The following is a 12819-nucleotide window of genomic DNA, read 5'->3' as shown; positions in this document are numbered from 1 at the left end:
GGAGGCGGACGGCCGCGAGAGGGCGCTGGCGGGCCGGACTGGCGGGCTGGGCTGGGCGGGGCCGGGGGGCGGGGCCGGGGCGGGGCCTACCTCAGGGGGTAAACTGAGACTCGGGGCTGCCGAGGCCGCTGAGCCGCCACCGAGAGCTCCGAGGATGCCTTGTAACGACGCAGTGTATGACCTTGCGGCGCCGCGGTGACTTTCAATCCCCAGCCTGGCCCCGCGGGGCCCTGGTTCATCCCGCGGAGGAGCCTCGGCTTCGAGGGCCTCCAGCTGTGTGCGCGTGCGGGGGTGGGGGCTCTCGCGGAGGGGGACGCCGGAGTCCCGGGGACCAGGGGCGGCCCTGCAGGAAGGGGACGAGGTGCGGGGGGCAGGGCCGGGGCGGGCAGACGACCTGCGGAAGGCCGGGGGAAGAACAGTTTTCCGTGTGAATGTGCCCCATTCAGTAGTTGCAACGTTTGGGACATACTGACACGAATGTCGACGGTGTTCGGTGTTTATCCGAAATTTAAAAAAATTTTAAAGGTTGTATTTATTTAGTCATGAGAGACCCAGCGAGAGAGGCAGAGACACAGGCAGAGGGAGAGGCAGGCCCCATGCAGGGAGCCCGACGTGGGACTCGATCCCAGGACTCCAGGATCACGCCCCGGGCCAAAGGGAGAAGGAACGCTCGACCCCTGAGGCACCCAGGTGACCCCCAAAATTGAAATTTAATTGAGCGCACCGATTTCTATTTCTGAATGAGCAAGTGACACGTGCGTGCACACTTGGACAGGAAACCGGGACTCAGAGGGGAGACAGCAAGACCCTTGGGGTGCCTGAGGAAGAGGAAGCCAGTGTGGCCAAGTCTCTGTGTGCCAAGGGGACAGGCTTAGCTATGCGGGCAGAGCGACAGCAGGGGCCAGTCTAATCTGATTACAGAGCTTCCCAGGCTGCCGGGAAGTGTTTGGACATCTTAAGGGCAAGGGGAAGCCATCGATTGCTTTAGAGCTGGGGGGTGATGCAGTCTGACTTGAGTTCTTTAGAGAACACTGGCACTGTGAGAAGTGGAATGGGGAGGGCGTGTGAGAGAGAGAAAAAACAAGCATGCCTGCAGGGAGGCCAGGCAGGAGCCAATGACCCATGCCCAGGGCCCCGGTGATGAGCTTGGATTAGGGCAATGTGTCCATCTGGGTCTCCAAGGAGCAGTCAAAGAGATGGTCAGGAACGCATGGCATAAATTGGGATGGTGTACCTGGGAAAGGTGAAGGAAGAAGTGCAGGATGGGCAGGGAGAGCCTCAGGCAATCATGAAGATCCGGCCTGAGAAAGGAAAGCAGACTGGCCCAGGATGGAATCCTGCAGCTCCCGCCCCCAGCTAACAGAGGACAAGGAGGCAGGAAACCTGCACAATCCCCCTGCCAGCTGCCAGCTGGGTTTTGGGTGAGGGGGTGTCCTGGAGGTGTAAGGGAGCATGAAGAGTGTGACCAGGAACCCTCCAGAAAGTGAAATGGGCTGCCAGGCGATCTGTGATGCTGAGGGGAGCGTGGTGCCACCTCACCTGGTTCTGTGACTGTCTTTCAGGGGAGCAGACACAGAATAGTAGCTGAGAGGAAGGAAGTAAGACAGGAGTGTTTGTAGGACGTGAGTATAGAGGGGGACCCAGAATCTGCACTGGGTGAGAAGGGTGAAATGAAACACATCAAGGGGTTTTTAAATGGAGCCGGGAGGGGATCCCTGGGTGGCTCAGCGGTTTAGCGCCTGCCTTCAGCCCAGAGCGTGATCCTGGAGTCCTGGGATCAAGTCCCACATCAGGCTCCCTGCATGGAGCCTGCAACTCTGCCTCTCTCATGAATAAATAAAGTCTTTTTAAAAAATAAATAAATGGAACTGGGAGTCCATGAAGGAGATGGGCCACATGCACATCTTCCCCATTCTCACCAGTGGAACTGTGAACTTTTGGACTGGGCCAAAGTGCAAATGCTGCAGGGACCTACAGGGACCTATCCTGACCACTTACAACCATCCTACGGTGGGTGGAAGACTGCTCACTGAGGGCCTTAGTCGAGATTTATAACATAAAGGTTTCCCATCTGTTGCCAACACCAATACAAAATCCTCTGTAAGCAGTGTACACAGCCGGCCTATTTTTGCTGTGAATGCTCCCGAGTTTTGCTCCCTAGTGGGGCACTGTTTGGATTGTGATTCAAATCTCTGTGCTCTGAACTGCAATTGTTGGATCCCAGATAAAGGTGCTTGTGTAATTGTTGCCTCCCGACAACAATTTTAGATCGACAAAGGGAATAAGTAGTGGAATGCAGGACGGATCAGGGGTGTCAGTGGAAGAGCAGTTTGTCAGAGGCTGGAATGTACAGCCTCTCAGTCAGGGGACAGTAACCCAGCCCCAGTTACAGAATCACACCTGAACTCACTTCTGCAAGATCCCTGGTCCAGCGCCGTCACCTCCTGGCCGTGCTGCCTGGCCCAGCCCCGTCGTTGGGGTAGAGGGTGGGGGTAGGATCTGGTGCTCTGGACCAAGGAGTACAAGAGCTTGCAGGCTGCCCACTCTTTGGCCCCTGCCCTGGGAGGAAGCTCCCAAGAGTAAACACAGCCTCCTCTCCCCGCCCACTGCCCCGTGGGGTCTACCACACTCCACCCCAGCCAGATTTCCAGTCAAAAGGCTCTCTCCCTCTGCTCCAGGCTGGCTTTCCTGAGGATGAGGGAGCCTCGCCCCTGGGGGAGATGTGTGGGGGCAATTCTCACATCTGTCTTCTTTCTCCTGGGCTGCTGGGGACTCTCCGATTTCCAGCAGGTGGGTGAGTCTGCAGGAGCCCTGGGGCTCTTCTGGGTGCTGAAGGAGGGTGACTGGGGAGGGAGGGGGCTGCCTAAGCAGCCTTTGGGCAGAGTGGGGGTGTTCTTCCAGCTTCGGGGTGTGCACTGGTCGGGGGAAAGATCTGAGGGGGGAAGATCTGAGCTTGGGATTCCAGGGATGAAGTGTGCTTGCTGCTGAAGGAATGGGCTTCTCAATGTGTCCCTGCAACCGCCATGTCAATTCCTTGCTTCTCTCGTCTGCTTGCCTTGCCTCTCTCACTCCCTCTTCCTCTCCCTCTCCCTCTTCTCTTGTCCTTTTGGTCTTGCAGCAATTTCTTCAGGCTTTGGACCCGGAGGAAGTGACTTCTTATTTTGGCCCTGAAGCTACCCTAAAAGGTACGTGTCCTAGTCTTCTTAGCAGGGGGTGCTCCCCAGAGCCTGCAGGGCATGTCCTCCTGGAGTCTGGGCTCTGCTGGGAGGAGGTCCAAGGGGCTGCCATCATTCCTGCTAATTAGCTCCCGGCTTCTGCCAAGGCCATAGAATCTGGTCCTGGTATTCTGACCCCAAGCTTCTGCTCAATATCTCAAGGAAATGGTCACTAATTAGCTGGTCCCTTTTACCCTGGGGCCTCCCGCAGGCTGGCGGAGCTGCAGGAGCTCTGGAGGTTTCTGGTCATGGATGGAAATATTTATCCCTTCTGTGAGAAACAAGATAGGCGCTGGCTCAGGCTCCAGCCAGAGCCTCTCTGTCGTTCTCGGCCCTGTCTGTGGGCTATTGTGGGGTGCCCGCCCCCTTCTCCAAGTTGGGCCACTGATCTAAAGGCTGCGGGGAACCAGAGGTGGGGGTGGGGCTCGTGATTAGGGTGGAGAGAAATAAGGGGTGTCCCGCTTGTGACTGAATTCTCTGTGGCCTGGCCAAAGGCAAACAGAGCCCCGCTTGCAGCTGCCTAGGTGTGGAGGGTGGGGACTGGACACTGTTATCAGGACCCCAGGTCCCTGCAGCTGTGCCCTTCCTGGGGCCTGGTGTCCCTAAGGCCTCCGGGGGCTACTTAGGAGTGAGGCACATGGTGGAGAAGGATGGTGAGGCTGGCCTCGGGCGCTTGCTGTTCATAGAGGCCACAGAGGCTGTGCTCGTACCTGCTTTGCCTGTTAGGGTTCATGCCACCATTGGTGAAAGCCTGTCATGGGGTGAGGCTAGGGCACTGAACGCCGGTCTTCCCCTAGGGGTGAGGCCCAGATTGGAGAGGCAACTTGCAGTCCACCACCCTGCAAGCTGGGAGGAGTTGGATTTGAACTCAGGCTGCCCCCTCTCTCCCTGGGCTTCCAGGCCAGCCCTCATGCCCACTCACCAAAGGGGAATGAACTGGGGCCTCCTGTCCCAGGCAGGAAGACCCAGAGGGCTCAGCAGGGCTGGGCCAGGCAGCTTCCTCTCTCCTGCAGCACCCCCATTTGACGTGGCCCCGCTCAGCTGCATCTGTGAAGATGGAACCGGGGTACCTCCCTGCCGGGCCCTGAGCTGCTCCCTGCACATCTGGGGACAGCTCTTCACCATCTCCTTCCCGCCTGAATGGAGCCTCTTTACCACCTCCTTCACCAGTGAGCTCGTCCTGAACGCCTCCCTCCAGCTCCTGAGGCGGCTGCCCCATCTCTGCTTCTTGGGGGGCCGCCCCCTGCTGCCCCTGGGGGCCGCGGCCAGGGTCACTTACTGCTCAGGCCACTTGGTGAGCACCAGGGCAAGACCACACTGAGGTTGGGCTTGGTGGTTACCCCGTGGTGTGAACAGGCCCTCCATCCGAAGGTGTGAGAGGACAACAACATCAGGTCTTTGCCACATGCCAGGCCCTGCAAAGGCATGTTCCGTCGAGGCTCAGGAGAGCTGTCTGGGTTCCCCAAGACCACCGGGCTGGCAGGGGTGCAGAGCCAGGTGCAAATACAGGGGACTATGGGATGGGAAGAACCAGGCCCTGGCAGTCATCCCCATGGCCATGGACCAGTCACTCCATTGGATCTCAGGGCCTCCACTGAGAAATGACGAGCTATCCTGGGTTGTCGAGAGGACTGGTGTCAAGTGTCCATGTAAATTTGTCACCATGTATCAGTCAAGCTAGACCCATCCACGTCGTTCTGGGGAAAGCCCAATGCCCCTCCGTGGTTACTGCCTTGGGTGGCCCAGCATGGGCTGGGACACGTGCTACTCGGGATCAGGCTGCCGACTGCTGTGCTGTTCATTAGCACGGGCCTCGCTAGTCCTTGAGACCCCCTCTTGTGTCTGTACACGTGGAATCCCACCGGTGTCTTTACCAGGCCTACACCTTGGGGCCCAGAGGCCAGGACGTGAGGGAGGCCTGGAGAGTGGGCAGTGGGGGGCTGGTGGCAGGTGGAAGCAGTAGGCACAGCCCCAGCAAGGCATGGATCCCTAGCTGTCCCACAGGGATGGGCCTGGGGACGTCACACTTGGAGAGAGCTCAGGGCAGGTCTGTGGGCCCAGGGCTGTCACGTCCCTGGGAGGCTCTGTCCTGAAGTGGAGCACGTGGGCTCCATGCCAGGCTGCTCTCTCTTCTCTAGGAGGGTGACATCCTGGTGGGTGCAGACCTGTTCTACATCCAGCCAGTGAAGATGCAGCACCGGGAGCTGGTGCCACCCTGGGCTCTTGCCCAGCCCCACCTGATCCACAGGCCTTTCCCCAAGGCCCCCACGGCCCCCAAGGCCCTTAACACCATCCGAGGTACAGCTCCTGGGAGAGAGAGGGTGGTGCTGCCCTTGGGGACAGCCCTGGGAGATGGCCAGCTCTCCCCAATGCCCAAGTGGCCACAATCCTGACTGAACCATCTCCTTCAGGATGCTGGGAGCGGGTAGGCCAGGGGAGCACATGGCCGGTCATCAGCCATGCCACCCACCGTCTACTTGGTGGCCAGGTAGACGTACGGACAGCTCTTCATAGTTTACAAAGCACATTCATGGACACGTGTGGTTGGCAGGAAACCGCTTATTGGCGTTAGTTACTAGTACAGATGGGACCATGGAGTGGCTGCTCAGGGCTGATACGGTGGTGCCAGGGCATGACCAGGATTGGAGCTGGTAGCTGCTGCCTCCCAGGCCCACTCGTCCAGTACCCAGGTGCAGGCAGGGTAGTGGCTTGGACTCTCCTTGTCATCTTGGAATGACCCTGTTCTGCTCTCCAGCGTGTACCCAGAGAGATGTCAGAACCAGGGCCTGGGGCTTTGGGGAACCCAAAGGACAAAAAGGCCACCCAAGAGCTACCTCCTTGGGCCCTGCACTGCCACCTGGCCCTTCCAGATGCTCCGGAATACCTAGTCACTAATGGGATCTGGCCCTTGGGGCGGGGTGGAAACCAAGACCGGCAGCAGCTTGGACCAGCCACCACTGGTCATAAGACTCACAACAGACAATGACTTCTGGGAAAGTAAGCTTGGGACCCTCAATCCTCCTGAGGAGCCAGGAGGCCAGCTCCTGGAGGCACAGCATAGGCCCACTCACTGGGTGCTCCCCCGCCTGGGAGGCAGGTATTCCCTGCTCCCTACGTTCCCCATGAGAAAGCTGGGGATCACGCCCCCTGACTCCCTAAACCCATGGTGGAAAATGGCAGGGACAGGACTCACATGGTGTCTCCAAGCCCAGAAAGATCTGGCCATGGGGCCAAAGCCACGGATTATCTGTTTTCTAGAAGCTTCGCTGTCAGCCCCGCTTCCTCCCTCACCAGGCCGTCCTCGGTCCCCTCGCCTCCGGAGATGGGTTGCTGGGAGTGTCTTACACCTGGAGCTGCTGGTGGCCGTGGGCCCCGACGTCTATCAGGCTCACCAGGAGGACACTGAGCGTTATGTGCTCACTAACCTCAACATGGTGAGTGTTCCTTGGGCAGGGGACTCCATGCATGGTGCTGACCATGAGGAGTGGAGTGCGGGAGCCTCTGCACATAGCACGCCACACCGGGGACTTGGGGCAGAATGGGAGTGGGCCAGCTTACGTGGTGGTTTGAACTCCTGTTGAACTCCAGTGTAAACCTAAGGCTGGGGTCATGCTTGGGGCCCAGGGCCTTGGGGTACAAGGGGTGTGGTCTGCCCTTTGGTTCCTCCTCCCCTCCCTTACTTGGAGTGGAGGTGGGTGAGGTCCCGGGTCCCCTCTTGGCTCCCTAGTGCACCCCACAGCCTCTTGCTACCTGGGTCTCTTCTCTCTGGGGGACTCTCAAGTCTGGCCTCTGTCCTGAAGTCCATTTGCTCCCCAGGAACCTCAGCCAGCACTGCCCTGGCACCAGCAGGGGTGCCCCACACTGGCCTCTCCCAGTTCCCTTTCACTTGGGCACCCCCATTGCTGTTGGCCTCTCCTTCATTTGGCTCCTAGGGGTGAAGGTGGGATGAGAAGTATGATTCCCACTGGTGGGCATCGAGAGACAGAGTCAGCAAAGAAACAGGTGTCTCCATAATCAAATGCTCACGTGTAACATACTGTGATGTAAGGGACTACATGAGAGCCCATGCCTGCAGCTAGGCACGCACATGTGACACGCACACACAGTGACTGCCCTAGGCTGCCAGGTAAGCTTCCACAGTGTCAGGAGCTTAATACCAACACTGCATGGAGAGTGCCACCTTCTTGGAAGCTGGCCCCGGAGGCAGGCTGCCCCCAAGAATGTGGGGTACTTAGCCCCGCATTGTGCCCAGTCTTGGGTATGTCCACCTATTTTGGGCCAAAGGAAAAGTCCCCCCAGGCTCAGAGCCCCAGGCCATCCACGCCGCCCCCCCCACCGCGTCCCTATGTGTTCTCTGGGTCCCAGGGTCATACCCACATGGTCCTGCGGCCTCTCAGACCCAGCCCAAGTCCACAATAAGCCTGCTCAGGTGTCTGCCTGCAGCCCCAGAGGTGAAACACACTTCCTTTGAGCCCCTTAAAATCTGTTTTTGAGTATTAGGGGTGCTACCACCTCCAATATGCTGACATCTCATAATGGAGCCATACTCTTCTCTGGTCATTTGATGTGTCATGTGAGGACCTAGGATGGTGGTAGATACCAGACTGGCTTCTCGGTAATGGCCGTTGTCATGACCGGACACCCACCTTTGCCAGCTGTGCTGTTCCTAAGTCTGCCAAGACCACAGGAGGCTTTCCCTCCATTTTACAGATTATGAACCTGAGCTTCCCCAGTCAGTTAGTAGGATCCTGGGCGTACAGGTGGGAAGCAGAAGAGCTGGGATTCAGGCCCACTGAGGCTGGGGACAGCAGAGTGCTCTCTTGGACACCATGTGTAATTCAGAGGACAAGCTGGTGCCAACAACCACACTACACGTTGGCCACGATTGGCATCTTGACACATGTGCCGAGAGAGAGCCAGGAGGCTCGCTGTGGGGGAATCTTCTCTCTGGGGTCCCCAGGAAAGGCCTTGTGGAGGGCAGGGAGGCCCTCATGCTGCCTCATGGAGATGCAGAGGTGGAGAGAAGGGTGTTTTGAGTGGGTGATCAGAAATGAGAAGGGAGAGGGCAAATCTGGTGAGAGAGAAGCAATGTTAGAGTGGAATATTCTAGGCTAATAACAGTTATTTGCATCCCGTTGTTTCAGGTTTTTCTTCCTAGTGTTGGCTGGCTTTCTTGAGTCACGAGCAAGGGGAGGACCAGAGCCCATCTGCCCACCCCTGTGGCTGGCTCCCAGCCCAAGGACTAGCCTTTCCCCCCGTGCTGATGGAGCATCTTCTGTGGGCCCAGCTCTCTGCCCCCCCACCCCCAGCTAGGCCACACGAGCCCACATGAGTCACCTCTCCCTCCTGCTCTCCCACAGGGGTCAGAGCTGCTGAGGGACCCATCCCTGGGGGCTCAGTTCCAAGTGCATCTGGTGAAAATGGTCATTCTGACCCAGCCCGAGGTAGGCATCAAGCTGGAAAACCCATTTCTATCCTCTTTACCTCTTCCCGTGGGTCTCCCCCTCTGTAGCATGCACAGTAACAGGGCTGTGGTAAGGACCCCGTTGGGTGCAGTTCCCATAAACATGGACTCTATACTGATCCCCAGGATGCTCCGAACATCACGGCCAACATCACGGCATCACTGCTGAGTGTCTGTGAGTGGAGCAGGACAGTCAACCCTGAGGACGACACAGATCCTGGCCATGCCGACCTGGTCCTCTACATCACCAGGTAGCTGAGCTCCCCAGTGGCCCACCAGCCTGCTGGGGGAGCTGCACCCTTTCTCTGCAGAGGCTGCCTGGCAGCAGGCAGGGACCTCAGCATCACCCAAGTGTCTGTTCTCTCTTCCCAAGATTTGACCTGGAGTTGCCTGATGGTAACCGGCAGGTTCGGGGAGTCACCCAGCTGGGGGGTGCTTGCTCATCTTCCTGGAGCTGCGTCATCACTGAGGATACTGGCTTTGACCTGGGGGTCACCATCGCTCATGAGATTGGTCACAGGTAGGCATCTTGTCCTCTAGGCTGAGGCCCAGGAGCTGACCGGGGTTCTCAGGAGGGAATGTCGAGGCTGGCAGTGGGCCCTGGAAGAGTGTGCTGGAAGGAACCTGTACCTTGGCCCCGGTGGACTTGGGGCTGGGAGTGGGGGACAAGAGCTGGGAAATCTGATACCTCTTGATTAAAAAACTTTTTCACCCTAAGATAAGCAAACTTAGCAATTAGAAAATAAGTTTTCTAGAAAATTCAGGTAAAGAAAAAGCAGGCTGTCAAAATTATCCCAGGTCCTACCGCTTAGAGGTAACATCTGTTCACAGTTTATGTTTAATTTTATTTTATTTTTATTTTTTTTAAATTTTTATTTATTTATGATAGTCACAGAGAGAGAGAGAGGCGCAGAGACACAGGCAGAGGGAGAAGCAGGCTCCATGCACCGGGAGCCCGACGCGGGACTCGATCCCGGGTCTCCAGGATCGCGCCCTGGGCCAAAGGCAGGCGCCAAACCGCTGCGCTACCCAGGGATCCCCTTTATGTTTAATTTTAGTCATTTCTTACCCACACGCATAATTTTTTATTTGTAAAATTGGGATTATACCGTAAATTGTTTTGTTACTGTTTTTTTTTTTTTTTAATGGAACGCTACATCCCAAACACTTTTTCCCCGGATCTTTTATAATTTTTTGTATGAGCTGTAATTTAGTTAATCCCCTGTTGTTGGCTTTTTAGGTTGTTTACAAATCTTTCCTGTTATGAACATCCTGCATTCTGTAGGCAAATCTTTGTTCCTGTCTATTGTCATTTACCTAAAGTGGCGAGCTTCTTTTATGATTTTTAGTCTTTTCATTATGACAGTAACACCTGTTTGCTGTAGAAAGTCAGACAGCACAGAAACCCATAAAGTAAAAAGTGAGTCTATGCTCCTTGCCCAATGGCCCCCACCTGCCCCCAGGCCTTGCAGCCTTTCTGAGTTCTGCTGTGGAAGCCCCACATCCCCATCTCTGTGGGTGGCCCAGGTGCCCAGCGAGGCTGGGGTCCTCACCCCCATATCAGTTCACAACAGCTCTACATTTACAATGACTTCTGCACCTGGACATGACCCCCCGCACACAGTGCCTTCATTCGCCTGGTTTGGAGGGAAAAGAAGGTTTTGAAAACCACTGCCTTCCACTGGGATTGGAAACAATGGCCAAAGGCCTGCACATTTTCTCGATTTTTTTTGTCAACCTCTCTATACAGGCAGTGGATGAATTTTCCTACTCTGAGTGGCCACCAATCAAAAAGTCATCACTGGCAGCCCCGCCCCCCAGGGCCCCTTCTTGTAACACCACAGATTAGCTTGGTCTCAATGTTTTTAAAACGTTTCAGTATTTGTTGGCCCAAAGAGGCAGGAGCTCCCTGGCTGACCCAGCGCTCTCTCCGGTGGGAAACTGAAGCAGGGCTCTCTGGTGGCAGGATCAGGATGCCCTTTGGTCCGAAAACACCCGGCCTCTCTGCCGGCCAAAGGATTAGTCAGACCTGAACTGGGTGGGGGGGCCGTGAGGAGACCCTCAGTGTTGCCTTCTGCGCACAGCCTGGGCCTGGAGCACGACGGTGCGGCCGGCAGCGGCTGCAAGCCCAGCGGCCATGTGATGGGCTCCCAGGACCGAGCGGCTGCCCGTGGGGACCTCTCGTGGTCTGCCTGCAGCCGCCAGCAACTGCTGCATCTGCTCAGGTAGCTGCATCCCTCACCCCTCCCCCATCTATATCAGGAGGCACCTCTGCTTGTCCCTCAGACCCACCCTCCATCTGCCCCAGCCCGGCCCAGCCCTGCCCAGCCCTCTGTTCAGTCCCATGGTGTCCCGCGCCCCCTCCCCAGAGGCCCCCATCACCGCTCCGGGGCAGCCTCCATCCTCCCTGGTGCCCTCGCATCCACCCTTCCATCTGCCCCTCCACGTGTGCGCCCGTCCCTGCATCCACACCTCCCCACGCAGGCTCCCTGGTTCCCTCCCACCCCTACGCACCCCCTCTTCCATCCCACCCGCTTCTGTGCCCACCCCTCAATTCTACCCCATCCACGCCCATCCCTCCACCCATCCCACCCTTGCATCGACCCCTCGGCCCCACCAGCTTCCCAGTCCAACCTCTGTCAGCCGTGTCCTCCTCTGGCTGCATCGCACGGGGTCTGCTTCACCCCCACCGGCTCCGGCCCCCACCTGCTCCGCTCCCACCTCCCCTTCTCGTGGCCTCTGGCCTCAGGGCGGGTCCGTGCGCTGAGGACTCCCCTCCCCACCTGCCGGCTCCTCGTCCCACATCCCACTCCCGCCCCGTGTCCGCTGGGGGCCTGAGCAGGGGCCTTGTTGCAGCGCAGGACGGTTGCGCTGCCTGGGGGACCTGCCAGAGCCACAGGCTGGGGCCTCCGGGCGCCTTCCCCAGGCACAGCCTGGCCTCCTGTACAGCACGGACGAGCAGTGCCGCGTCGCCTTCGGCGCTGGGGCAGTGGCCTGCACCTTCACCAGGGAGCATCTCGTGAGTCCCGCCCCCCCACTGTGCGCAACCCTCTGACCCTGCCCTGCTCCCTCTACCTGGGCCTGTCCGCCCCGCAGTCCAGCTCATGCCCCGCTGTGCACTGAGTGAAGTGAGCACCCGCTGTGCCAGGCTGTCGGGGGCCCTTCTTCTTATATTTTTTTTTGTAAGATTTTATGTATTTATTCATGAGAGACATAGAGAGGCAGAGAAGCAGGCAGAGGCAGTCCTTCGATGGGGGACTCCATCTGAGGACCTCGAGATCATGCCCTGAGCCCAAGGCAGATGCTCAACCACTGAGCCACCCAGGTTCCCTATATATTAACGATACACATTAGAATATCTTCTTTGACCTAAAAGATATTTTTTTCTTTGGATAAAATAACTGAAACCATATTTGTGAGCCCATAAAATGACTGTGGGCCCTGGTCATGTCCCTGTTCTATGGAGTATGCCGTGCCCATTCTCCCTGGCCCCTGTGCCCACGGGACCCCGTATGTGTCACTGTGTCCTGTGGTGTGTGGGGAACCATTAAGACTGGACGCTGAACAGGCTGTCCCCCCTCCTAGGACATGTGCCAGGCTCTGTCCTGCCACACGGATCCCCTGGACCAAAGCAGCTGTAGCCGCCTCCTCATCCCTCTTCTGGATGGGACAGAGTGCGGCGTGCAGAAGGTCAGAGCAGGGAATGAAGAGATGCCAGAGTGTGTGCGTGTGTGTGTGCATGTGTGTGTGTGTGTGAGAGAGAGAGAATGAGAGAGAGTGCATGCACATGCACACGGGCAGCCTGCATTCCCAGGGCAGAGGACCTTGGTCACCTGGTCAGGAGAGATGGGTTGCAGGATGCCCTGTGTATCCGGTGACTTTTGGACGATGGGATGTGTTTTCTAGGTCCATGGGACCTACAAAAACTGACAAAGGGCTTGCTGATAACTCTGCTGAGGCGTATGGGGGGTCCAGAGCCACAGCCAGCGTGTATTGAATGCCCTGCCCCTCCCCGCACAATTGTTGAGTCTCTTTCCCCCTTTCCCTGGGTCTGGAGACGGGGCTTGTGCTGTCACCCCTGTACCACAGAGGAGATGAAGGCTTTGAGTGACAGTGATAGCCTGGCCCAGCTCCCTAACC

The 12819-nt window shown here is 57.5% G+C and overlaps 1 protein-coding gene across 11 annotated transcripts in view; it reads left to right on the top strand.

Moving 5' to 3' along the window:
* Positions 1 to 82: 82 nt before the first annotated feature.
* The window catches only part of ADAMTS13 (ADAM metallopeptidase with thrombospondin type 1 motif 13), a 30754-nt gene continuing 18017 nt past the window's right edge, over positions 83 to 12819 (top strand). For 8 of the 11 annotated variants that reach the window (XR_013354006.1, XM_077851307.1, XM_077851304.1 and 5 more), the window contains exons 1-12: positions 83 to 174; positions 2679 to 2790; positions 3119 to 3185; positions 4229 to 4509; positions 5354 to 5513; positions 6474 to 6649; positions 8576 to 8659; positions 8806 to 8930; positions 9053 to 9199; positions 10764 to 10904; positions 11536 to 11698; positions 12265 to 12369. Coding sequence is in view for 10 of the 11 variants with exons in the window: in XM_077851307.1 (XP_077707433.1) it covers positions 155 to 174; positions 2679 to 2790; positions 3119 to 3185; positions 4229 to 4509; positions 5354 to 5513; positions 6474 to 6649; positions 8576 to 8659; positions 8806 to 8930; positions 9053 to 9199; positions 10764 to 10904; positions 11536 to 11698; positions 12265 to 12369 (1581 nt within the window). In the remaining variant the exon portion in view is untranslated. Of the gene's footprint in view, positions 175 to 377; positions 691 to 1562; positions 1623 to 2678; positions 2791 to 3118; positions 3186 to 4228; positions 4510 to 5353; positions 5514 to 6473; positions 6650 to 8575; positions 8660 to 8805; positions 8931 to 9052; positions 9200 to 10763; positions 10905 to 11535; positions 11699 to 12264; positions 12370 to 12819 lie in introns of those variants that run through there. The other 3 variants (XM_077851305.1, XM_077851306.1, XM_077851308.1) reach the window with 3 other exon arrangements.

This window comes from Canis aureus, chromosome 16, assembly GCF_053574225.1.
Source record: "Canis aureus isolate CA01 chromosome 16, VMU_Caureus_v.1.0, whole genome shotgun sequence".
Taxonomy (NCBI): Eukaryota; Metazoa; Chordata; class Mammalia; order Carnivora; family Canidae; genus Canis; species Canis aureus.
The sequence above is the reverse complement of the archived record's forward strand: the minus strand, read 5'-3'. Positions and strand labels throughout refer to the sequence as shown.